Source organism: Symphalangus syndactylus, chromosome 3 (assembly GCF_028878055.3).
Source record: "Symphalangus syndactylus isolate Jambi chromosome 3, NHGRI_mSymSyn1-v2.1_pri, whole genome shotgun sequence".
Classification (NCBI taxonomy): Eukaryota; Metazoa; Chordata; class Mammalia; order Primates; family Hylobatidae; genus Symphalangus; species Symphalangus syndactylus.
Window position 1 is genome coordinate 11,848,224 of NC_072425.2, and position 26,739 is coordinate 11,874,962.

Genomic DNA, 26,739 nt, shown 5'->3' on the forward strand with positions numbered 1-26,739 from the left:
ATCTGCACCTCCATCAAACGCATTTCCCTCGGAAAGTGTTAATTGATAGAGGGACAGCAAGAGGTTCCTAAAACTGCTTGAGTGGCCAATCACAAATAAAATATCTCGCTGGGTCAGAAGTCAGCAGGTTGGCCGGGCGCGGTGGCTCACGCCTGTAATCCCAGCACTTTGGGAGGCCAAGGCGGGCGGATCACAAGGTCAGGAGATCGGGACCATCCTGGCTAACACGGTGAAACCCCGTCTCTACTAAAAATACAAAAAAAATTAGCCGGGCGTGGTGGCGGGCGCCTGTAGTCCCAGCTACTCAGGAGGCTGAGACAGGAGAATGGCGTGAACCCAGGAGGCGGAGCTTGCAGTGAGCCGAGATCGGGCCACTGCACTCTAGCCTGGGCAACAGTGCTAGACTCCGTCTCGGAAAAAAAAAAAAAAAAAAAGTCAGCAGGTCAGGGCAGGGTGGGGGAGCGTCTGGAGCCCTGTTGTCTGCTCTAGAGAACCTGGTGTGTTTTCCATAGTGATTGTTGGAGGAATTGCCCAGGAAAGCTTTTATTGATTTTGAAACAGAGTCTTGCACTGTTGCCCAGGCTGGAGTGCAGTGATACAATTATGGCTTACTGCAGCCTTAAACTCCTGGGCTCCAGCAATCCTTCTGCCTTAGTCCCTCCAGAGTAGCTGAGACTACAGGTGCAGGCCACCATACCTGACTAATCTTTTTTTTTTTAATTTTAGTAGAGACGAGGTCTTGCTATGTTGCCCGGATGGTCTTGAACTCCTGGGCTCAAAACAGTCCTTCTGCCTCAGCCTCCCAACAAGAAAGCTTTCAGTCCAGTATTTCCAGTCCTTAGTCATCTGTGTATTCCCTCCATGGTTTTGACCATTTCCATTTTTTATACTTTTGATTTTAAAATAATTTTAGATTCACAGGAAGTTAAAAAATAGTATGGATTTCTGGTCTCCCCTCCCCCATTGCCCTCGTGACAACATTTAACATAACTGTAGCACATTGTCAAAACCAGGAAACTGGCACTGGCACGATAGGATTACCTGGACTGTAGGCCTTGTTTGGATTTCCTCCATTTTTACCTGCATTGATGTTTTTGTTGTGCAAACAGTTCTGTGCAGTTGTATCACATGTACAGATTTGCATAACCACTACTGCACCTCCATTTAAAGTAATCACTTGTTTAAATCAACTCACCTTTTAAAAAATTAAATAGCCGCTTTTGCCTCGTCCTAAGTGATATCCTTGAAATTATTGATTTGATGTACTTATTTTTCCAATACACATTAAATACACAATGATTTAAACATGAAATGTAAAATATTTATGTGTGAACCATCTAAAATCATCTTATTCCATTGCACCAGTGATATACAAACATGAATTCACTCCAGCTGTGCTACTGAACAGGCGGAGAGGCTCAGGCCCAGAGAAGGGAAGGGACTTGCTGATGAGATACAGTGGGGCTGGAACCAAGACTTCTCACGGCTCGGTGCTCTTTTTCCTGCCCCACACTCCCTTCACTCCAAGAGGGCTACAGCCCCTCCCTCCTTGTCTCTGGGGCTCAAGGATGCCCCTTATTGTAGCAGCACAGCTGCTATGAGCTCTTCCTCATTTCTCTGCCTAGAGTTCTGCAACCCCAGAAGCTGCTTCCTCTTGATATGCTTGCCTGATTGGATGAAATGGCCAGAATATCCCAGGACTGTTTAGAAATCTGGCTGGTAACATTCTGTTCCATTCTGGAGAGACACAGTTAGTGGTGACGGTCATGTTCCCCAGCAAACATCTGCGCTGGGCATCTGCTATGACTGCTAGGCATTGGGGCGCCAAGGGCTCTAGGCAGACAAAGAGGCCCACAGAACCCATGGCCTGCCGGGGGGATGGTGGCCTGGTGAGTAGGGACAGGGTGAGGCATGGAACAGGGCGATGCCCGCAGGCAGGTGCAGGAGCATCTGATATATTTACGTAGTGCACAAACTCAAGAAGGTATGTTCCCATTGAGATCTGAGACTGAGCAGAAGTTAGCCAGGATGAGGACAAGGAAGAAGCTTCCAAGGGAACAGCATCGGCTAAGGCTCTGAGGGGAATGATGATACTTGAGAACTTGGAGAAGGATCGTCTGGGAAGCTCAAAGGGCCCCAGGGGAGAGAGCCCTGGACTGCCTGCTCTGAATCGGGGGCGAGACTCCTCCACTTCTGCCTCCCCATAGGTGCCTCTGCAGCAGCACCACGTCGCCCCCCTCATGCCTCTGCCTATGGGGACCCAAACAGATGCCAACTGGGGCGGTGGCTGGGTCCCAGGTTGAAGGCATGTTTGGTGGGGTGCAGTGGAGAGAGCAGGCCCCATAGCTGGTATCTATGGTGACCAGGTGCCCCTGCAGGTATTAACCACCTGGGTGTCTGCCCTGCACCCACAGAACATGCTGGAGCAACTCCTGATCCACCAGCCCGAGGATCCCATCCCCTTCATGATCCAGCACTTGCATAGAGACAACGACAACGGTGAGCACTGGCTGGGGCTCTTCCCCTCCCCGTCTTCCCCTCCCCTCCTCCTCCTTCCCCTTCTCTCCTGACTCCTCTGCCACCTCTGCCTCCTCCTCCTCCTTCTCCTCCTCTCCAGGGACCCTACCCCACCCCGAGAATAGCTGCGCACCATTCTGTCCTACCTATGTCTGAAGGGAGGTCAGAAGGGAGGGGTTTCGTCAACTTGAGGTGGTGGTTCATTGAAAAATGCCTTGATTTCTTTTGGAGCACAACTTATAAAAATTCTCTTGCCAAGTTATTAAAATGAAAACCCCAGAATGACCCATGGAATCAATTATTAATGCTTTCGCCTGCCCTAGCTGATGTCGCCTGTTGGGTTTCAGCTCTCTGATCACTCCACTTGTCAGGTGTAAGTTTGGTTTCTGGTCTACCTAGACAGGCAAGCACTTGGGCTTTTCCGACGGTCTCATTATCAGAGCCTGTTAATGAGTTTCTGAGCCCCCCAAACCTTTGCAGTTGGCCGGTGCAGGTCAGCCTGACCCGAGGCTGGAGCACAGAACTGGGGAGGAGGGAAGCGCCCACTCAAGGAAGGCCCCTCACTCCACTCCCTGGTCCATTTGCCAAATGGAGGATCAGTCCTGTCCCTTGTGAGCTGTTGGGGAGGACCCATGTCTTGGAGCTTTTATGTTTCTTTCATTGGAGCATTAGCTGCTTTGAAGGAGCTACCAGCGCACCAGTGAAATTAGCGCTTGGTACAGCTGAGGACAGAGGCCAGAGATGCCCTGTGTGGAGGTTCAGAAGGCCCAAGGTGAGAAATGACACTAGGTAGTTAAAAAAAAAGAAAGAGAGGAGGTTCCAAACCTTTTCCTCGTGCCCTGCATGCAGGTCCTGACGCATCCAGGCCTGGCTGTGGAGCAGCAGAGTAAGGGAATCTTGGGTCCCGATGCCATTGCATGGACCTAGGCAGGCAGGTGCAGAGAGATACCCCACAAAGGGCCAACAAAAAGGCTCCTTTCTGAGCCTCTGGTTAGGTGCAAATGGGTGATTCAGCGGACATTCCCTTGTTCAACGGATGTTGACTGAGCATCCTATATGCCCAGGCGGGGGTGGTGCGGTGCTGGGGTGGCTTTAGGACCCCCCCTCTGTGTCCAATTTGCCTTCTCCCCAACCCCACCTTCCTGGTGCAGTTTACTCTGCCCTGCAGCGACTCTTAGAGACCTCCTTTTTCTGGTTGGCTGTTTATTACATGGCACAGGTGGGAGGTTCTGTCTCCCCAGATTCACCTGCTCTTAGGGTGGGTGTTAAGCCTACCCTGCGCTCCTGAGTGGTCCTTACTGCTGCAGACCTAGGCTCGCCCCCAGGCCTCACTGACTCCATTTGCCAGAGGAAGAAGTTCCTGCATTCCGCCTGCCCCTTCCCTGAGGCCGAGTGGGTGCTGGGAGCTTGAGTGCTGCTGAGCTCTGTTATTCCAGGGCTGCGGAGAGCATCTCTGCCCCCACACAGCTATCTCACACCGCCACCAGAGAAAGCATGGACAGCAAAGGGAAAGCAAAGCAAAAGGAAACACAAAGTAAAAGTGAAATAAGAGCCAAGTAAAAGTAAAGTAAAAACAAAGTAAGACTAAAAGTCAACCAAGAGCGAGTGGAAAGTGCGGTGCAGCACAGTCCTCTGTCCCACCACTCCCCCACCTCCCTCCCTCCCCACTGTCAGGGACCCTGCAGCTCACTCGTCTCAAAATGTAGAGATGTGAGAGATCGTGGCTCTCTTTGGCCTCACTTTCCTCGTTTGTGAAATGGACGTGTTTGGTTAACCCAGATGGAAGCTGTGAAACTCTGGTCTGGTCAGTGGTGGCTGAAGGAATGGGAAATCCCTGATGCACCATGGATAGCAGCTTCCAGGAATATGACGTCGAGTTTCCACTAGTAAAAAGCTTAATAGATTTTTCTAAATTAAAAATTGTGCTTGCCAGCCTGGCCAACATGGCAAAACCCCATCTCTACTAAAAATACAAAAATTGGCTGGGTGCAGTTTCTCACGCCTGTAATCCCAGCACTTTGGGAGGCCGAGGCGGGCGGATCATGAGGTCAGGAGATCAAGACCATCCTGGCTAACATGATGAAATCCCATCTCTACTAAAAATAAAAAAAAAAATTAGCTGGGTGTGGTGGCAGGCGCCTGTAGTCCCAGCTACTGGGGAGGCTGAGGTGAGAGAATGGCGTGAACCCAGGAGGCGGAGCTTGCAGTGAGCAGAGATCACGCCATTGCACTCCAGCCTGGGCGACAGAGCAAGACTCTGTCTCAAAAACAAAACAAAACAAAAATGCGAAAATTAACCAGGCTTGGCGGCACACACCTGTAATCCCAGCTACTCAGGAGGCTGAGGCAGGAGAATCGCTTGAACCCAGGGGGTGGAGGTTACAGTGAGCCGAGATTGCACCACTGCACTCCAGCCTGGGCAACAGAGGGAGACCCTATCTTAAAAAAAAAATGTGCTTGAAAGCTGGGTGTGGTGGTGCACCTATAGCTCCAGCTACCTGGGAGGCTGAGACAGGAGGATCACTTGAGGCCAGGAGTTAGAGACCATGGTGCCACGACTGCATCTTGAATACCAACTGCATTCCAGCTTGAGCAACATAGTAAGACTCTATCTAAAAGAAAATGTGCTTGATAATAATGTAACCACTTAAACTCTCATAAATTAGGTTGCACTGACATTTTCTACTGTTAGTTTGAAAATCCTGCATGCCCCGTGTTCTTCTCTTTTTTTCTTTTCTCCCTCTTATTTTTCTTTTTGGAGACAGGGTCTCTGTTGCTCAGGCTGGAGTACAGTGGGGAGATTACAGCCCACTACAGCCTTGACCTCCTAGCCTCAAGTGATCCTCCTGGCTCAGCCTCCTGAGTAGTTGGGACTACAGGTGCACGCTACTGCGCCTGGCTAATTTTTAAAAATTTTTTGTAGAGATGGGGTTTCACTATGTTGCCCAGGCTGGTCCCTGCTCCTAGGCTAAAGTGATCCCCTTGCCTTGGCCTCCCAAAGCACTGAGATTACAGGCATGGACCACTGTGCCCGGCCCTCTGTGTTCTTAAACTGCTACTTCAAGGCTTACCTAGTTCCCCAGCCTAGAAACTCAAGAACCTTGAATTTCAAGAAATTTGAGGCAGATTCAATCATCTCTTTATGTTTTGATCTTGCTCCTCTGTGTGCAGCTTTAATTTTCAATGTCAAACTATCCACTTCATCAGAATTTTAAAGTTTAAACATCATCTTTCTGGTTTGGATGGAGTGTAGTCGATGTTGGCTGGACGGCCACCTCCGCTGCCGCCTCCCTCCCTTTGTATCCTCCTCCCACCTTCCTTAGCGCCGCTTTCCCTTCATCCGAAGGTCTGGGGCTTTCCCGAAGCTCCCTCCATGGAGCCCTTGCTCCTTTCTCTGCACTGTACATTCTGCATTGTTCTCGAGCAGGCTTAGGATCCAGACCTGCCTCGTGCTGTCTCTAGCTGGAGGCCAGCCTCCAGCTGGGAGTCTGTCCTCCTGAACAGCTGAGTCCAGCTTTTTGCCCAGATGCTCTCAGGGAGTCAAGTCACTGGGCCCCAGGAACCACTGTTTTGAAGAGTTCATTTGTTTCCCACAGCCCTGCACTCCACTGCAGGCCCTCAGCTGGCGGCTTTTATGGATGTTGGAACATTTTGTCCTTTGGCTCAAGCCCCAACCACTGAAATGGAAAGAAGAGAGCGACACCCATGGGTTTCTCTCCCTTTGCCCACGCCTCTGCGGACAAGTGGAGCAAAAATGGGAAGGAGGAAGGGAGACAGGGGAGACTACCCTGCCTTGGTGACTTTTCTTTTCTTTTTCTGTTTTTTTTTTTTGAGACAGAGTCTGGCTCTGTCGCCTAGGCTGGAGTGCAATGGTACAATCTCAGCTCACTGCAAGCTCCGCCTCCCAGGTTCAAGTGATTCTCCTGCCTCAGCCTCCCGACTAGCTTGGATTACAGGCACCTGCCACCAGGCCCAGCTAACTTTTGTATTTTTAGTAGAGATGGGGTTTCACCATGTTGGCCAGGCTGGTCTCAAACACCTGACCTCAGATGATCCACCCGCCTCGGCCTCCCGAAGTGCTGGGATTACAGGCATGAGCCACCACACCTGGCCACCTAGGTGACTTTTCTAGGGGTGGGAGAAGGCTCGAATCAGCTAAGCCCAATCCTCATGTGTCCTAGAAGAGTGCAGGAGGCTTGGAGAGGCCCATGACATCCAGTGTGTGTTTTTGTTCCCCTGGGCTGGTGTGTCAGATCATTGTGCCCCCTTCCAGCCATGCAACGGCCTAGGGTAACTATAGCTAGGACCTCAACCCTTCCTCTTACTGGGCCTGGGGTTAACCGCCACACACAGTGACATGGCTGGTGACTGGTGTAGAGGAAAAGAAGGCCCCAGACTCATTCCAGTGAGCAAGCACACGAGGGAGCAGAGGGAGCCCCGGCACATGGGCTGGCAGCCCCTTCGCCGCCAGAAAGGCAGATTTAGTACAAAGTGAGCATTTACAGTAGCCCTGGGCAATATTAAAGCAGGCAATGGTGTATATAATGGTATGTTTCGTTTTTTATCAAACGTTTGTCCAAGAAAGCTGTGTATTAGAACTCCAATACCTAAGGGTTTTCTTGTGAATTTTAAATCATGCTCCTAGTTAAACCTCAAAAGGATCTGTGGATGGAAAGGTTTTTTGATTTCCTTTGAAGTGGCTGGAAGAAGTTGATTACTCTTGGCAGTCAAGCAGCCTTTTATGACACTGTTTATAAATAATTACTCATGAGCAGGGCTGGAGTTTCAAGGTGTTAGATTTTAAGAAACTGAAATTAATCACATAAATGTGTGGGAGAAATTAGGTGGGGAGAAAGGCCGTGGATGTTCCCCTTTTAAAGTCTGTTCATAGACGTGTACCATTTGGGTGCCACTTACAGGAACCTGGAAGGGGAGGGTTTCCCCTGCAGCCCCCAGCCCAGGAACTCTCAGGCAAATGCGTGACTCAAGAGTCAGGTTCGCTCCCCAAAGGCCCTTGCCGAGCTGCATCTCCCCTCTCCTTGGGCTCTGGGTGCCCTGAGCTCTGTTGGACCTCATCTGTGTTTGGAGGAGCTTCAGCAGGGCCTGTGGTCAGAGCCCTGCAGAGCAGCAGGCGATGGTGCATGAGTGGACCCAGGTTCCCCACTGCTCCCTCATCAGACTTTGGCCAAGCGGGCGCTCTCTTCATGGTCCAAATGAGCCCTCTGCCTCATGGCCCAAGGCTCCTCCACCCTTGACCACCCTCCCTGCCACTCCTCCCCACAAACCTCCCATGGCACTCTGGCTCCCATCTCACCTTGTCCTCTCACCTGACCGTGTGTCCTCATGCCACCTTGTTTCCACACTTGTCTTGCAAGCAGTGTTTCCCACACTGTTTCCTATGGTGGCTTCTCTCACCCACAGGGAGGGCCCTGGGAGGCCTTGCCTCAGGCCACAGGCCTAGAAAAGAGAAAGGGCTGCTGAATGCCTGCCCTGGCTCCCACCCCAGAAGCTGAAAACACCTTCCTAGCTTCCATGACGGTCAGGGCTGGGCCCGCCACCAGCCCTTCACCTGCCAGGCGAGTCCAGAATCGGAGTCACATGCAGGACCCGGAGCACTTCCTGGCAGCTCCACAGGGCCTGCTTCCTGGGTGGAAGGGCAGCATGGTTGATGGCGGTACCATGCCCACATGTGACAGCAGCATCATGGGCACGGGCTGCACTGTCTGGCGTCTCCCCAGCCTATTTGGTGGCCTTGCTTGGGGTGTTGTTCCTGTGGGGTAGCCCTGAAGGCCTGGCTCCCCAGCCTGTGCAGGACTCTATGAGCCACGCTGGGATGGATAGATAGATAGATAGATAGACATAGATATAGATATTTTGAGACGAAGTCTTGCTCTGTTGTCCAGGCTGGAGTGCAGTGGCGCAGTCTCAGTTCACTGCAACCTCCACCTCCCAGGTTCAAGTGATTCTCCTGTGTCAGCCTCCTGAGTAGCTGGGATTACAGGTGTGTGCCACCACGCCTGTCTAATTTTTTGTATTTTCAGTAGAGATGGGGTTTCACCATGTTGGCCAGGCTGGTCTCGAACTCCTGACCTCAAGTGATCTGCCCATCTCGGCCTCCCAAAGTGCTGGGATTACAGGTGTGAGCAATCAACCCCCTTTTCTTCTTGACTCAGCTGCATTCAGTTTCTGCACTTGTACCCAAACATGCTGACTGGCAGAGGGGGCCCTCTTTAAGGCAGTAGTAATGGTGGTGACAAAGGTGACAAACAGTGACCATAGGACAAGACGGGGACGGCCAAGGAGGTGGCCCCAAAGGTCACTGTGTGTGGCTCCTCATAGTTCTGGCCGCCATGGGGGTGATCCAGGAGGATAAGACTCGGTCTCTGCCCTTGGGAACTTCTCTTCCTGTGGGGGCAGCAACTCCACCTGTTTCTCAGTAGCAGGCTGACATTCATCATCGTGGAAGGCTGCGGCAGCCCGTCACTTGATCACGGGCCTCCACAGGGAGCGAGAACAAGGATCTCGGGGAGGGAGAAGGAGTGGGAGGCTGGGGGTGCTGGGCACTGGGAAGGGAGGACATTCCTGATGGGAAATGGAATGTGGCAAGGCAGGAACGTGGAGGGAACAGCCATAAGGAGAATAAGAAGGTCCACAGCTTCTGAGGTTAAAGGAGAGGATCATTCAGTGAGTTACCTTGACTTCCTCCAAAAATGAAAAGGTGCCATGATTTTGGGCAAAGATCTGTTTAAACCCAAGCAGCCAGCTGGGTATAGATGTGCTAACCATTACATTGCTGGCCAAAAGGACAATGTCTAGTTCCTTTTCTGTGTCTGCCTCCAAACTAGAAGATACAGCACCTCTCTCCTCTGCTGAGATGAGATTCCCTCCAGGAAGCCCAGCCAGAATAGGCTCTCATGCAGACGTTAGACGCTCATGTGAGTTGCAGTGGATATCTGTTCATCTGTCATCTTGGGTCAGGGGCCAGGCCAAGGTTACTGGCTTCCCACAAGGAGAGGGACAGCTGGCCCAATCAAGATGGTGTTGAGCAGGCAGGCAGTGTGGATGCATCTGTCCAGACCCCACTGCTGTTCCCTTCATTTCAACCCAGTGTGATGCCTTCCTGCACCCTTCTCACCATGCTTGTCAGCTCTTTTCCCATCGCCAGCAGCCACCCTAGCTCTGTGTCACCTCATCCTCTCCCCTGGCCACTTGTCCTCAAGGCCACCATGTTTCCAGAGTTGTCCTGCAAGCAGTTTTTCCACCCGCAGTGGCTTCTCTCCCCACGGGGAGGGCCCTGGGAGGCCTTGCCCCAGGTTACAGGCCTAGAACAGAGAAAGGGCCACTGAATCTGTGCCCTGACTCCCACCCCAGAAGCTGAAAATGCCTTCCCAGCTTCCACGATGGCCAGGGCCTGGGCCTGGGCCTGCCACCTGCCAGGTGAGCCCAGACTCTCGGTCACAGGTTCAGAAGCCCGTGGTTCATATCACACTCTTGTCAGTAGCTTGGGTTAGGAATTCTGTGGGACCAAAACCAGCCAGGACTAAAATCAAACAAGCTGCCAGTGTTTTCCATTTGCATAGAAATGCCCATCTTTGAAAACAGACTTTCCTTTCTTGGGTTTTATAAATCTGGCCCATACACTCCAGGCTTTTCCCATTACTTCCCTCTGTAAAATCATGGGGAATACAATTTGCTAAATAAAAAGGCATAAACATAAAGAAAAACTTCTAAGGTCAATTTGCATAAATTATAGCCTTATTGGAGAGAGCGTTCCTGAGACAAAGTCCCTGTTTAAAATGCTTTATGGTGTTTGAAATCCCAATTGTTCTTGATATTTATGAGTTTGGTAAACAAGTTACCGTGTTTGTGTCCCCTTGGAGGTAGAAGAATAAACCATCTCGGTGATCACTTACCCCTCTAAACACAGAGAATGCGTTCCATGGCAAGAGTGTCTCTGAACTGCTGGGTTACAAATGGCCGTGTCACTGGCAGAAAATGAAATCTAGGGAGGAAAGAAGTAAGTACACCCCAAGTACCGCAGGCGTGGGAGGCTGCTTGTCATGTTGAGTGGTGACATTCAAATCTTTTTATTCCACAGTGCCCAGGATTGTAATATTAGGTCCACCTGCCTCGGGGAAAACAACGATAGTAAGTGTATCATATTAAGTGTTGTGATGCTGTAATATCTCATTTATCCTCCAGAGCTGGAATGAGACTGCACCTCCATGAATTTGTAGCAAAACTGAGCTTTTCTTCTTTTCCTTCTCCTCCTTCTTATTTTCTTCTTATTACAAAAGGTAGTGTGTATCCGTAGCAGAAAACCTAGAAACTACAAAAGACCAAAAATAGAATTCCCTGACCATCCAGAGATGAGCATTTCTTTAACATGCTTGGAGACACCTTCCTGGGCTTTTTCTGGCCTGAATACACGCTCTCCTTGCTCACCCTTCATTATATCCTTAGGATACGTTTCCAGAAGTAGACGTGCTGGGTCCAACAGTACACACATTTCATAGACTTTGACTTGGAATCTTAAGATATACTCTGAGCATTTTAATTGTGAAATACTTAAAAGAATCAGAAAAGCACAGCAAACTGTACCATCGATATTCATGTACCCAACTTCCAGATTTTATGCAAATTTAACATGTTGCCGTATTTGTTTTATTTGTTCTCTCCCCATTTTAAAGAAAATACATCTTTGAAGATACAGCAAATGCCTGGGCCCACCTCGCTCACACTTTTTCACACACCACCAGTTTCTGGACAGTGAATGCCCTTTTCTGGACAGTGAATGTCCAGAAACTGGTGGTGTGTGCTTCTTTATCTGTGGCTTCGATCTTTAAGGTCCTTTTTTGTTTTTCAGACAGAGTCTCACTGTGTCACACAGGCTGGAATGCAGTGGTGCAATCTGGGCTCACTGCAACCTCTGCCTCCTTGGTTCAAGTGATTCTCATGCCTCAGCCTCTCGAGTAGCTGGGACTACAGGCATGCACCACCACACACAGCTAATTTATATATTTTTAGTAGAGATGGGGCTTCACCATGTTGTCCAGGCTGGTATTGAACTCCTGACCTCAGGTGATCCGCCTACCTCAGCCTCCCAAAGAGCTGGGATTACAGACCTGAGCCACCACGCCCAGCCCAAGGTCCATTTTTAAGTGCCAAAAATGTGTTAAAGTTTCATTCATCTGAGATGGGACGCTTTTTACCTTTTATTTTTATTTTTTATTTTTATTTTTATTTTTTGAGACAGAGTCTCCCTCTGTTGCTAGGCTGGAGTGCAGTGGCGCGATCTCGGCTCACTGCGACCTCCGCCTCCTGGGTTCAAGCAATTCTTCTGCCTCAGCCTCCCGAGTAGCTGGGACTACAGGTGTACGCCACCATGCCCAGCTAATTTTTGTATTTTTAGTAGAAACGGGGTTTCATCATGTTGGCCAGGATGGTCTTGATCTCTTGACCTCGTGATCCTCGGCCTCCCAAAGTGCTGGGATTACAGGTGTGAGCCACTATGCCCGGCCTAAGGTCCATTTTTAAGTGACAAAAACGTGTTAAAATTTCATTCATCCAAGATGGGACCCTTTTTACCTTTTAAAAGCCTGGTTGGTGAACATCAGCGAACCCCTCCTCTGTGACTACATCGTCGCTGTGAGCATGTGTCATGGGTGGGGTGGGGCAGGCTGTTCCCCGGTTTAACTGGCACCTTGCTTTCTTCCGAAAAGGAGTTAAAATGACTGATCCTTGCACAAACTAACCTGCATCTGCTATGCTTTTGGAGTTAGCATAGCTGTTCTACTCATCTGTGCATCTGCTCATCCTTCTGTCGGTCTATAGTTTTTCTATTAGATTCCTCCATATCAGGTCGTAGGGTTCCAAGCCTTTCTGCAGGACCCACCCGAGTCCAACCATTTTGCTGTTTCAAAATTAGAAGCCAGGGACTCCCAGAGCTGCTGATCATAAGCATTTACAGGGTGCTATGAAAAATGCAGGTTCCTGGAATCCCCTGCAGACCAACCTCATGAGAATCTCCTGGAGCAGAGCCCCCAAACACTAGTAGTTAGAACACACTCCCCAGGTAGTTCTGACACTGAGAGTGAGGATGACAGATCCTGCCTTTCGACAGACAAGCTCGTTGAGTTCGTTTTTCTGGAAGAGTCTGGTTGCTCAGCGGGAGGCTTTCCTTTTGTCTTTGACATTTGAATTCTGGGGCCATCTGTGCTTCGTCCTGTCCTAGCTCTTCTCTGGTCACTGGTAGGAATCTGCTGGGCAGGGCAGATTCAGAGCGCAGAGACCTGCTTTCGGCAAGTCCTGGCCTGGCTGAAGCGATCGAGTTTGTCCTCTCTGTCGAGGTCAGGCCCTGGCACCTGGTGTTTCAGCAACAAGCCTTTTGGTGAATTGCTGTCCCCACTCCTGAGTGCCCTCTGGAGACACACAGATCTGATGAGATGATGGACAGTCAAAAAGGGCTTCTTCCCAATGCCGTCATTGAGGTTTCTCCCCACCCACAGAGGCAGCTTCAAAGCCAAATCCTCAGAAAGGGGGATCTGCCCGGGCTAGCTGGTCGGGTGTCCCAGGCACAGTTATCTCTGTTGAGGGGTATGCAGTGAGGGCTCAGTGAGGCCACAGAGCTCAGATGTGGCCATGAAGACTCCTGGTTGGCAGGAGATGAATGAAGGAACAGGAAGAATGAAGGTTCACACCAGCCCCGGGCCCTGGAAGGGCCTTCGGAACCATCTCGAGGCTGAAATAGTCATCAGCACAATTTTGGTGTCAAGAATGTTTTAGTCCATTATTCTTCCTTAAAATTTACTCTTCCCTTATAGACTATGGAGTAATTATCAATGAACTAAACATCCCATTGACTAGCACATGCCAGCTCCCCATCTTTAAGAAAAAAAAAGAACACCAAGTGTGGGCTGTTACCCATCCTTAGGTTCTGTCCTCAAAGTTCCTGTTCTAAGTCTTCCTTGAGATGAAACTCATGGTCCACAGAGCTTGGAAAGCATGTCAAGGGCAGCTAAAACATAGCCCGCCTGTAGGTCTTCCCGCTTCATTTAAGTCCATGCTGGTAGAAGAAGAGGTGCTACAAGCAGGGCTCTTAGGCCGGCAGGTGCTTTATGGGTGGGTCTCCCATGGTGGCCATCCTCCAGCTGGAAATAATTGTGCTTCCCCATGGCCAACTTTTTCCTGTAGGAGAGGGAAGGACCAGGGCATTTTAATGGAGACATTTGTGTATTTATTGTTTTTATGAAAATGCTCTTTTCTTCTTTCCTTTCTTCAGGCAATGTGGCTCTGCAAACATCTGAACAGCAGTCTCCTCACCCTGGAGAACCTGATCTTAAACGAGTTTTCCTATACGGCCACCGAAGCCAGAAGGCTTTATCTGCAAAGGAAGGTAGGACTGGCCCCGGGGACAGGGGTAGGCACACAGCGGCAGTGCCCACTGCCACACCCACTGCCACCCAGCCATTGCTTGGCTTGTTCCCATTTCATTTTTGATTGAGTACAAGAAAACGCGGGGGTAAAATGAGATACAGGCAGGATGTGAAGGAAGGAAGAAGATAATTCTTTACCAGGCTCACGTCCCGTTGGGTACCGAGGTGAGTTTTTGCAGTGGGAAAGGATCATGGGTCGAGTGAAGGAGGCTGTTTTGTCCAAGCCCTTGGTGGGATGGTCCAGGCTTGCTCCTTTTCTTCTTAGGCTCAGCCGAGTAAAGGCGTGGAGGCAAGTGCTGAACCTGGCGGCCTGTGCCAGGAGATGCAGGGCTGGGCTGCACCAGCAGTTGAAAGGGCAGCTGTCCAGCTGTCCCCAGAGTGGAAAGCCCCCATGTTCTGTACCTTAGAGGCGTCTCCCTCCCATAGCCCTGGGCACCCTATTGCACAGCCCACCCTCTGGTCCAGGCAGTGCTCATTCACCCTGTCCCTCCCACACACGTGAGGGAGCATTGCAGGAGGTGTGGGTGTTCTGTTTCTAAAAGACCACCGGCTCGATATTTGAAAAACATCTTCTGAAAGGAAATAGAAGGCTTGATCACATTATTTCTCTTTAATACAAATAGAAACTCAAAATATTTCTTCAAAATTCCCTCTGGCTGGGCATGGTGGCATGTGCCTGTAGTCCCTGCTACTTGGGAGGCTGAGGCAGGGACTCTTCCTCCTCTCTTCTGCCTTTCTTGCCATGCTCCCAGCCGCTCACGACCACCACTCCATTCTTGTCTCCTGTGTTCTCGGTTCAGACCACCCACAAAGGCAGCTTCAAAGCCACATCCTCAGGAAGGGGGATCTGCCCGGGCTAGCTGGTCACACGTCCCAGGCACAGTCAGCTCTGTTGAGGGGAGTGCAGTGAGGGCTCAGTGAGGCCACAGAGCTCAGCTGTGGCTATGAAGACTCTTGGTTGGTGGGAGATGGCAGTTCTCAGAGATGAGAGGTATAGGCTGGGCGCAATGGCTCAAGCCTATGATCCCAGCCCTTTGGGAGGCCAAGACGGGCAGATCACTTGAAATCAGGAGTTCGAGACCAGCCTGGCCAACCTAGTGAAACCCTATCGCTACGAAAATACAAAAAAATTAGGTGCGCATGGTGGTGGGTGCCTATATTCCCAGCTACCCAGGAGACTGAGGCAGGAGAATTGCTCAAACCCAGGAGGCTGAGGTTGCAGGGAGTCAAGATCACGCCACTGCACTCCAGCTTGAGCGACAGAACAAGACTCTGTGTTAACAAAAAAAAAAAAAAAAAGAGAGAGAGAGAGGGGTGTGACTTCGACAGACCCCCAGCCCAAAGTCTGCCTATGACAGCAGCTTGATAGAGAAGGAAAGCCTGGCTCAGCAAGGCAGCCGCCCCTACGGCAAGTCAGTCCCCCAGCCGCCCCTGCAGTCTTGCAGGAGTTGGACTGTGTGGCTTCAGCTTGTGGGGACACCAGCCTTTCAGGCTGGGAATATGGTTTTAGAAAGAAAGTGGTTATCTCATTTTCTACAGAAGATAAGCTTTTTTGGGGAAGGCTTTTTTGTAGGATAAAAATGTTTTTATTAGCTTTATAAAATTCAACAGAGAGGGGGGAGTTTAAGGAAATTCCTCCTGGGTTTCATTTTGCTAATTATCAACATATTTCAAACCACATTGAAGTGCTTTCAAGGGTGTCTTGTTGGGGTCCTTGGCTTAGAAACTCGGGTGGAGGGAAGATGAAAGGCCTGGATGTCAGGCCTCATCAAGGAGTAAAATGTTCTGCAGAGCGAGTGGGCACATGGCGGGCTCGGCCATGCGTGGCCTTGTCTGCAGACAGTGCCTGCCAGTCAAGGCCTCTCATTAAATGTCCTCTTTAACTTGTCTGCTGATTTGGAATCTTTATGGCTCTTTTTGCAAGTAGTCATGATACCTTCAAATACCTGATTTTCTCCTGCTAGTCGTAGCTTTGCCCTCCTAAGCAGAATTCTCTTACGTTGCCACTGTTAACCAAGACATCTCCATCTTAGGCATTTCCCAATGGCTTCTGAAATACTTCCTAACTGCCTTTTTGCCAAGCACTATTCTGCAGTGCTGTGGGAGTGTCGAAGATGAGTTTCTTCTCCTTACCCCAGAAGCTTCCAGCCAGTGAGGAGACTGATGGTCCCATAAAACTAAGCACAAGCCAGGGTATGGGAGCCAGGGAACCTTCCTTAAAGCAATTAGTCGGTGGCTTGTTTGACTCAATTCATTTACATTAGTCCTGAGCACCTACTAAGTCCTAGGCACTGGCTCTGGGCTGGGAAGGGGGTACAAGGCTGCAAGATTTAGGGACTCCCTGGAGCCATAACCACAGTTACACTAAGCAAAGCCTTCCCAAAGGGCACACTGTAATGTTCCAAGGCATGGAATGGTCTGGAATCGGGCAGTGTCACAAAGCCCACGGGGATGGTGCCCCAGGATGCTGGGAGATCACAGTGGCCAGGGATTTTTGTTTGTTTTTAACTGTTTGTTATGAAATCTCATAAAAACATCCAGAAGCAGTGAGGATAGTCTGAGAACCCCCATGGATCCATCCTCTGCTTCGACAGATGTCAGCTCATGGCGGTCTAGGCTCGGGTTGCACCCTCACCTGCTCCCCCTGCCCTCGGTTATTTTAAAGCAAACCCAGACAGCATTTGACCTTCCCCATGGATGTTTTAGTCCAGATCTACTGAGACTGAATATTCAGTGTGGACAATGGCAAGACCTCCTGTAAACATAAGACTCTGCCCCACAGTCTGCAGCAGCCTGCCCAGGAGACCAGCCCATGACCTGCAAGAGCCCACCCAGGAAGCCACCTGCTGCACCAGGCTTGCAGGAAGCCAGGCTGCTCTCTCCTCCAATAGTCCAGGAAGCTGAACTAAGTCACCCCTGTAGCCACCCATCCCAAATGGCCAGGGCATGATCAATAACTGGCAGTGTCTCTAGTTTTTGTTCCTGCTTCCAACCTAGGACCAGCCAGAGAAAGCCAAACATGCTCCCCTGTCCAGTCCTGTAGAATGCCCACCTCTAGAGAGACACCTCCAGCTCCCCAGCAGCAGCCTCCATCAGGCATGCCTGGAGCCTTCCCTTTTCCTCTAGAACTCTTCCTCTCCTCTACCTGTGTTCGAGTCCGCCAGGTGTGAACGATGCTGGCCGACTCCCTTGCCCAGCAAGCTCTGAGTAAACAGCCTTGGCTTGTCTCATTTAGGTGGTCTTCATTTATTTCCACAACCCAAAGATGAGGGCCCTTTTTCAGTAAACGCATAGGGACACATTATCACACCTAGAAGTCTCACTGAGGATTCCACCAGGGCCCAGCCAGGGTTATAAATCTCCCTGAGGAGATGGTATTCTTATGGCTCCTGGGCCCTCTCCTGCTCGGGCCCCTCCCTCACTGGACCATGAGGGACATACGATGCTTCTGGGTCCAGGCCGGGCTGGAAGAGACGTTTGATGCCCTGAAGACGCTGGCTGTCCCTGGACACCAGCCAAGGTCATTGGCTGGTGAGCGGCTCCCCTGAGTGATTTTGTCTAGATTCTGACCCCACAGCTCTTCCTCGGGGGGATCAGGGACCCAAAGACATGGTCAGAACCATCGAAATGAATGTCAGAATGGCCCCAGTCCTCTCGCTGAGCACCGTGAAAGGGACACAGTTTCCAGTAATACTGCAGAAACCCCCACCTTTTCTTCCCACAGTAGTGGTCCTGACACCTCCACAGGCCCGTTCCCCTGAAACGCTGCTCCTAGAACCCCAGGCCAAGGCCACCCTTCCCTCTTGTTCTTCCTATTTATTAAGTTAATTGAATTCATCTTTTTGGCCAAGTCTTTTTTCCTTCATCTGCTTTCTCTGGCCCTGTCTTTAAGCCCACACTCTGACTCAACATCATAAACACCACAAAAAGGCTCAGGTGAGGAAGACCCGGGGCGAGGAGGGGGAGGAGAGGGGGAAGGAGGGGGATGGGGTGGGGAGGAGGCGGGGTGCAGGGGGGGCCACTGAGGGGCCACTCTCAGGTGCTGATCCTGTACTTAGGAGCCTTAAATTTCTACTGTTTAAAAAAAAAAAACCTGGCTAGGTGCAGTGGCTCACACCTATAATCCCAGCACTTTGGGAGGCTGAGGCGGGAGGACCACCACCTTTCTTTTTTTTCTCTGTCTCTACAAAAAAGAAAAAAATATTAGCTGGGCATGGTGGTGGGCGCCTGTAGTCCCCGCTGCCTGGGAGGCTGAGCCTGGGAGGTTGAGGCTGCAGTGAGCCATGACGGATCCACTGCACCCCAGCCTGGATGACAGAGTGAGACCCTGTCTCAAAGAAAAAAAAGCAACGTGAGCCCTCATCCTACCTCTGTCTGCACACAAGAAACATAGTCCCCTCCAAATAGTTCTGAGGATTTCTAGGAAATCGCCCACAGATGTTGCTTCCCAGTCCTGCTGGGTGTCTCCCTCACTTCTGGCCACTCCATCTCCAGCTGGCCTTGCTGCTCCCATTTCTGGAGGCTGAACTGAGACACAGTGGGAACGCCCTCAGTCTCTCCCTCCCTTTCCTGAGTCAACAGCTCCAGGCAGCGGCATCAAGCAGGCCTTTTTTGAAGGCTTGGGGTAGAGGAGGTGACTGCAGCCCAGGGAAACCAGAGCACCAGGCTCCGTCGCTCCTTTGAAAATTCCCTGGCCTTCGCCCATTCCAGGGTTTCTCCTGCTGCCACCTCCTTCCGTGCGCCTGCCACGTTATGAGGTCTGCTCTCTTCCTTTGAAGCCTCTTCTCCTCTCCCCTCCCTCCTTTTGTCTCTGGTCCCCCAACCCTCCTGTCTCCCCCTCCCAAACTCTAGGAGGCAGTTCCTGCTGTCTCCTAACCTGCTCTGACAGCTTCGAGCAGCAGCAGTAACTTTGGAATGGGAGTTGTCTCTAAAGGATGTTCTGTCAGTTCTGAGGGGAGCTCAAGTCCGACTACTGGGTTTCCCTCCTCTACCAGGAGGAGCCCCTTTATGGAGAAGGGGGGTGCGGGGGTCAGATCAGGGCATCTCACCTGTTCCCCTCCCTGCTCTACTTCCCAAGCTCACACTGTAGCTCAGAATGCCCACAACTTCTGAGCAGGCATCACTCACCATGGTGACACAGGGACGTTAGGGTCCCTGAGAGTGGGGCCTGGAGATGGGACAGGAATATGCAGGCTCATGCCATCCCACTGTGAGAAAGCCCACTGGGGAGAAGTCAAGTGACGCCCCAGGGGCAGAGCCAGGGTTGGCACCTGTGCACTTGGCTGCCTCAGAACAGCAAAACAGCGGGGCGGCACCTTGGAGGGCTAGGAGATCAGTGAGTCTGCCCCCAGGCCCGGAAAGCCACCAAAGCCGCACTAGGTGCTGGAAGGGAAGAGAGAAAAATCCAAATTGCAGCAAACACAGCCTGTCCTGCCCTTAAGTGCACAGAAGCAGCATGGGAGCAGCTGGGTGCCGCGGTGCCACCGAGCAGGGAGACCCAGGGCCAGGGGCCTGAGCTGGGGCTGAGCCTTCTCTGTGGCCAGGAGCGGCCTCACTGCACTCTGTCAGCTTCTCCTTGATTCTCCCCAAATGCCAGGCTTTGGGGGCTGGGGTGGGAGAGCATCACAGTGCTCTGCAAGGAGGGAGGCTGATTCCTGCTAAGACAGTTTGGCAGGGCTTCTAGAAGCGGACTCTGAAAGCCCTGCTGCTGACGTGACACATCAAAGCTGGCGTGGAGACAGCACAGTGGCGGGGAGCGGTGGGGGGCGCTCAGGAGTAGCTGCGCTCAAAGCCGCCAGCCTGTCCCCTGCTGTGCAGGCTGCAGGGGGCGCTGTGCCCCACTGGGGCTGGCCGCCTTTCAGCCGGTGCTCTTTGACTGGCTGGCACCCCCTGCGTCCTGGTTGGCACCCTCCTCTGCGTCCTGTACTTGTTTGAACACTGCCTCCTGAATGGGTGTTGTCAGGGAGGGCAGGGCAATCTGGGGAAAACAGCCCCAGAATGGAAATTGGCTGTGCCTGGGGTGGGCAGAGGACCTGAGGGGCTGGGAAAGGATGAAAGGGGATGGGAGGGGAGAGGATGAGATGGAGGGGGGATGCAGAGGGAAGGGACAGGGCTGCTTCCTGCCCACCCTCTCCCTTGCCAGCCTGGGGAAGCTCCCCTGGAGACCTGAGGGAAACGGGCACTGGTGGAAAGACACCCTCCCTCTCTAGCAGCTTCCCCCAGACCCCGGGGGCCCTGTGTGGGTGGGCTTATGCCAGTGGTTCTCCAGGTGTGATGCCCTGACCAGCGGCATCCGCGTCACTTGAAAACTTGCTAGAAATGCACATTCTCAGCTCTATCCCAGAGCTACTGAATCAGAGCTCACGGGGTGGGGCCCAGCAGTTTGTGTTTCCAGAAGCTCTGCCAGCATTCTGTTGCACAATCAAGTTGAGAACCACTGGCTTAGGGAAGAAAGGTGGGGGTAGGGGGCGGTAGGATAAGGACACAGGGCTATCTCAGCAGATGTTGGAGCCAGGGACCGGATGCTGGCTCGCCTCCTTCTTGCCTCTCTGGTCTCCTTTTTTCTGTGTGCACCATCTGTTCGTTCATTCATTCTCTCTCTCCCTCTTGCTCTCGGTCTTGACTTTGGCTATCTACCTCCTAGAAACATGGTGACCCCATAACTTTCAAGTGAACATATTCATCTAGTTCCCAGCAGAGGTGCCCCCCCGCCCCCATTCTCTCGCTATCTGCCCTTTTTCTTCCCATTCCCCATCCCTGGAAAAGCCATTCTGCGGCTGGGTCTGGTTTCTCTCTTTCCCTTTGTGCTGGTTTCATTTCGTTCCACACCCGTCATGCCCACAAAGGGGCTGCTGCAGCTCCTGCTCTTATATTTTCTCAGCTTCTGATCTGGTGGAAAGCAGGGGTTCATGCCCCTAATGACTGCACTGATGTCCTGGGCCTGACTTTCATTGGCTGGGACTGGGTCCCAGGCAGACTCTGAATCAATCACAGTGGTCAGGAGTGGGGTATGCAGATTGGCTTGGACCAGTCAGGGCCCTCCCCTGGATCTGAGGATGGACTTGAGCACACCCAGACCATACAGGCAGAAGGGCAGGAGGGCGACTCCTCAAAGGAACTTTGGGGGCCCATGTTACTGTAAGTGGAGTGTATGGAAAAATGAAATAAAAGCCACATTTGCAGTCTCATTACTGATTTCTACTGGTTAGGTGTGTGAGGCCTAAAGAGGTCGAGGCTTTGCCCAGGGTCGCCCAGCTGGCTGGATCGCAGCCACCAGGAGCAGAGAGTCTGCCCTGGGCAGAGGTGGGAGGTGAGCCCTGATGCCAAGTCTGAGTCTCTGCTCTGCATAAGAAAGGCTGTGCCAGGAAGCCCGTGCCCCCAGCAAGGAACCTTTCTGATTGGAATGTATTTCTACTTCCCATGTCCTTTTTCAGAAATGTGGGTGGGCACAGAGGAGATTTTTAGCCCCTGTTGTACACTACAAGGAAAGGCATGGGCCAGGCCTCAGCGACTCCCCTGAGAAGAGCTGCTTCCTCCCCAGTCCTCTGCAGAGAAGGGAGCATGCAGAGCACCCTGGGGAAGCAGCTTCACCTCTCCGAGGCTCAGCTTCCTCCTCTGTGAAAAGGGCTAACACTCTGAATCAATCACAGTGGTCAGGAGTGGGGTATGCAGATTGGCTTGGACCAGTCAGGGCCCTCCTCCGGATCTGAGGATGGACTTGAGCACACCCAGACCATACAGGCAGAAGGGCAAGAGGGTGACTCCTCTTTGGGACTCCTCTTTGGGGGCCCGTGTTACTGTAAGTGGAGTGTAGATGGCACAGAGTTGTTACAAAAAGCGAAGAATGGAATGCTTGGCCCAGTGCCTGGCACGTAGCATGTGCTCAACAAACGCTAGCTGTCATGATCGCTACTTACTGAATGAATCAAGGAATTTGAAGTTTCATTATGGTCAACAAGGCTTCCTATATCCTTGATACCACTTGGTGCTGGGGCAGTGGTCTGCTGGTCAGTATGCAACAACCAGCGCTGGGGGCAGGGTGGGGAGTCCTTATTGTAGCCTTTGTCATTTCTGTGGTGTAGACACTCCCACTGTGGCCAATTTTGTTACCAACATGAGGTCACTGACCGTGGACTTGGGAAGAGATGGATACACTCACCTCTGCTGAGTCTTGGAGCCAATCCCCTCCCACCCGCCACTGTCTGGAGTCCAGAGTCAGTAGGACACTGTCCCTTTCCTTGAAGAGCTTTACACCTTCCTGGGGACACAGCCACGTGGGCAGGCCATTAGCATGTGCGGTGGTTAGTGCAGCGACAGAGTTCTTCATCCAGGATGATGGAACATGGGAAGTAGCACCAGCCTGGCCTGGGAGGATCTGGCAGGGCTTCCTGCAGGCTGGCACTTGGGGCTGAGGCTCTGAGGGAGCCCTGGAGTTATCCAGGTGGAGGTGGGTGAGGGCACGTTGAGGCTTGGGCACAGGATAAGGTGAGTACACATGTGAGGGAGGCCCTCAAAGATGCTAGGGAGAGAAGAGAGTTCAAGGAAAGGGGTGCGGCGGGTGGAGGAAGGGCAGGGCCCGATGGTGGTCGGTGCTTTCCAGAGGCCAGGGCATTGGTGAGGGGCATGTGCTGGTCTGTGTCCTGAGCTGCAGGAAGCAGGTTCAGGCCATCATTCTGTGTATCCTTTTTCCTTCAGACAGTTCCCAGTGCGCTGCTTGTCCAACTGATTCAGGAGCGCCTGGCTGAAGAGGATTGCATCAAGCGGGTAAGACTCCAGTGAGCTGGGGGTTTCAGTGCCAAGATAAGGGGAGGGTGAAGGGCGTGTGTTCATCTCCAAGACCAGAGATGACCAGAGGCATAAGAGAAGGCAAGGCAGGCAAACGGGAGCTCCGTGAAGGTCAGTCTACAGACATGGGTTTTGCTTTTGTCAAAGGAAAAGGAACAGTGTGGAATTTGTTGTATCGGTCAGGGTTCCCATAGGAAATAGCCGGCCCATCCAGAGAGGTCACAAGAAAGCATTTAATGACAGGACAATCGCAGAAGCATGGGAGGGTAAGGCAACCGACAAGTGATGGCGAGGCGCCAGGGACTGGCATCGGCAGGAGGCAGAATTAGGGGTACCCCAGACTCTCGCCTCCTATCCTTTGATCTCCTGCCAGAACCAGTGAAGCCAAAGGGCAGGAGTCCAGGTGAGCAGTCCACTGAGGCCGGCCTCCTGGGGTACGAGAAGGGTGGAGAGGGCAGGGGAGGGCTCCGGAGGACAGCAGCATAGCACCTGTCTACTGGGCACTGATGGGCGCCACAGGAGGGCTTTGCACACCGATTCGTGTGTCCTCACAGGAACCCTATTGGGTCAGGTTATTACTTCTCTCTTTTTATTTTATTTTATGTATATATGTATGTATGTGTATATATATATATGTTTGAGACAGGGTCTTTCTCTGTCACCCAGGCTGGACCCCAGTGGCATGATCACAGCTCATTGTAGCCTCAACTTCCCAGGCTCAAATGATCCTCCTGTCTCAGCCTCCTAAGTAGCTGGGACTACAGGCATGCATCACCACACCCAGCTAATTTTTGTACTTTTTGTAGAGGTAGAGTTTCACTATGTTGCCCAGGCTGGTTATCGAACTCCTAGGCTCCTATATTTTTTTCTGAATTTAGAATTCTAGGTTAACAGTTTTTTTCTTTGAGCACTTTACAAATGTTTCATTTATAATTTTTTCTTTTTTCTTTTTTTTGTAACTTTTAAGGGGCCATGCTAATATTCTCTGTATTGTTCTAATTTTAGTATATGTGCTTTGCCAAAGCTAGCACTCTGCTTACTTTTTTTTTTTTTTGAGGCAGAGTCTTGCTCTGTTGCCCAGGCTGGAGTGCAGTGGCTAACACTGCTCACTGCAACCTTGACCTTCTGGTCTCAAGAGATCCTCTCGCTTCAACCTCCCCAGTAGCTGGAACCACAGGTGTGTGCCACCACGCCCAGCTAATTTTTTGTAGACTGGATCTCCCTCTATTGCTCAGGCTGGTCTCCAACTCCTAGTCTCAAGCAGTCCTCCTGCCTTGGCCTCCCAATGTGCTGAGATTACAGGCATGAGCCACCACACCTAGCCTCCACTTACTTCTGACCACTGTGGTTTCTATGAAAAATCCACAGGCATTCAAATTCTTTTATAAATAATGCATCATTTTTTTTCTCTGACTACTTTCAGGGTTTTTTCTTTGTTTTTAGTTTTCTTTTTTTCTTTTCTTTTCTTTCTTTTTTTTTTTTTTTCTGAAGCAGAGTCTCATTCTGTCTCCCAGGTTGGAGTGCAGTGGCGTAATCTCGGCTCACTGCAACCTCTACCTCCCAGGTTTGAGCGATTCTCCTGCCTCAGCCTCCTGAGTAGCTGGGATTACAGGCATGCATCACCACGCCCGGCTTCTTTTTGTGTTTTTAGTAGAGACAGGGTTTCCCCATGTTGGCCAGGCTGATCTTGAACTCCTGACCTCAGGTGATCCACCCACCTTGGCCTCCCAAAGTGCTGGGATTATAGGTGTGAGCCACCGCACCTGGCCTGTTTTTAGTTTTCACTAGTATAATTATGACATGTCTGGGATGAATTTCTTTGGGCTTATTCTTTTTGGTGTTTGCTGAGCTCCTGAATTTATAGGTTTGTGTTTTCATCCAAACTTGCAAAGTTTTTAGCCTTTATTTCTTCACGTAACTTCCTGCACCCTATTCTCTCTCCTCTCCTTCTGCAACTCCAATAACAGGAAGCTTTCGCCCTCTTGCTATTGTCCTACAGGTCCCTGAGGCTCCAGTCCTTTTTTTTTTTTTAAATCATTTTTTCTTTCTTTCTTTCTTTTTTTTTTTTTTTTTTTTTTTGAGACGTAGTCTCACTCTGTTGCCCAGGCCAGAGTGCAGTGGCACGATCTCAGCTCACTGCAACCTCTGCCTCCCAAGTTCAAGCAATTCTCATGCCTCAGCCTCCCCATTAGCTGGGGTTACAGGCATACACTACCGTGCCTGGCTAATTTTTTTTTTGTTTTTGAAATGGAGTCTCGCTCTGTCACCCAGGCTGGAGTGCAGTGGTGTGATCTCGGTTCACTGCAACCTCTGCTTCCCAGGTTCAAGCTATTCTCCTGCCTCATCCTCCTGAGTAGCTGGGATTACAGGCACGTGCCACCACACCGAGCTAATTTTTTGTATTTTTTAGTAGAGACGACGTTTCACCGTGTTAGCCAGGATGGTCTCAATCTCCTGACCTCGTGATCCGCCCGCCTCGGCCTCCCAAAGTGCCGGGATTACTGGTGTGAGCCACCGCGCCCAGCCCAATTTTTGTATTTTTAATAGAGACAGGGTTTCACCATGTTGGCCAGGCTGGTCTGGAATTCCTGACTTCAAGTGATCCACCCACCTTGGCCTCCCAAAGTGCTGAGATTACAGGCATGAGCCACCATGCCTGGCCCCGATTGTTTTTACTCTCTGTCAATCAGATGTGATGATTTGTATTGAACTATTGTCAGGGTCACTGAATCTTCCCTTATTTTTTTATTCCACTATTGAGCTTGTCCTGTGAGTTCTTTATTGCATCGGTTCTTTCTGCCTTCTGTGTCTTTGCTCAGACTCTATCTTTCCATGTTTTTACCAGTTGGAACTTTCTTGTAATAGCCTCTTTCGAGTTTTCATCCACTAATTCCAACATCTGAGTTATGTGGTGGTGCTCTCATGTGAGTAGAGATGTTCCTGGTTCTCCTGCACTAAGTAATTTTGTATCCTGGACATTTTAAATATTGTTATGAGGCTCTGGGTCTTGCTTAAATCCTATGGCAAATGTCATTATTTTTGTCTTAGCAGATGACTGATTCAGTTGGGTTCAGGTTGCATGTTCCAACCAGGCTTCTCAGAGTGTGGTTTCCATGTCAGTCTTGTGTTCAATTCCTTTGCAGTGCCATGCAGTGACCGACCATGCAGCTCTGTGCTGTGTGCACATCACCCAGGGGCACCTGGGGACTTGGCAGTGAGCTGGCCGCAGTTCATGTCTCAGTGTCCCTGAAATGCCGTTTAGGGTCAGGCCCACACGTGCACAGCTTGGGGGTGAGCCTTTGATGTCATCAAACACTGTTTAGCTACTTCCCTGAGCTCCCCTCTCTGTCATCTCCCGATAACTCCTAGTTCCCTGGTGCTCCTCTTTTTGGTATTTTGGCCAGAAAACTGAGGTTATTTATCCTGCTCTGCCACTCACTTCCTGGGACTGCAGCCATGACCAGGGTCAAGTGGTGGGAGGACAGAGAAAGGAAGGATTGACAGGGCTTTGCCCTGTTCTCATGGGACTGGAGAAGGGTCCCCTCTTTCAGTGTTTCAGGCACCTGCAGGCCCCTTTGACACAGCCGTGCCACCACAGTCACCACAGGACTGCCTAGATTGCGAGAAAACAGAGAAAAGAAAAACTCCACGGAGGTGTCTCCCCTCCTAGCTCGCTCTTCTCCCGTCTGCTGCCCACTTTCAGCCTTCCGGTTGCATTAAGACCAGGCCAGGAGATACTGGTTTGGTGGTATTTAGGATTCTAGTCTTTTCCCCCAACTTGCCTACAACTTGCCTACTACTGGGTAACTTTCTGAGTCCTCGAATAGCTGCCCTGTGTGTTTTATGCATGTATTACAGCTACTTTCACTGGGGTTGACAAGGGGAGTGGCGCACATTTCATGTCTCCCAGAATCAGAACTTGTGTCCTTTCAAAAAAAAAAAAAAAAATTCACATACAGACTCTCTCTCTCTCTCTCCATCTGTCTCTCACTTGAAAATGTAT

General features: G+C 51.1%; 1 protein-coding gene and 1 non-coding gene across 8 annotated transcripts in view; one reads left to right on the forward strand and one right to left on the reverse strand.

Moving 5' to 3' along the window:
- AK8 (adenylate kinase 8) overlaps positions 1-26,739 on the forward strand; it is a 152,548-nt gene that overhangs the window by 1,498 nt on the left and 124,311 nt on the right. For 5 of the 7 annotated variants that reach the window (XR_008656462.2, XM_055270589.2, XM_055270587.2 and 2 more), the window contains exons 2-5: positions 2,415-2,499; positions 10,616-10,665; positions 13,799-13,912; positions 22,647-22,715. Coding sequence is in view for 6 of the 7 variants with exons in the window: in XM_055270587.2 (XP_055126562.1) it covers positions 2,415-2,499; positions 10,616-10,665; positions 13,799-13,912; positions 22,647-22,715 (318 nt within the window). In the remaining variant the exon portion in view is untranslated. The remainder of the gene's footprint in view (positions 1-2,414; positions 2,500-10,615; positions 10,666-13,798; positions 13,913-22,646; positions 22,716-26,739) is intronic. The other 2 variants (XM_055270592.1, XM_055270591.2) reach the window with 2 other exon arrangements.
- On the reverse strand, positions 23,666-23,767 carry LOC129479940 (U6 spliceosomal RNA). Its single transcript, XR_008656863.1, has one exon. It is a non-coding gene; the product is annotated as a U6 spliceosomal RNA (small nuclear RNA).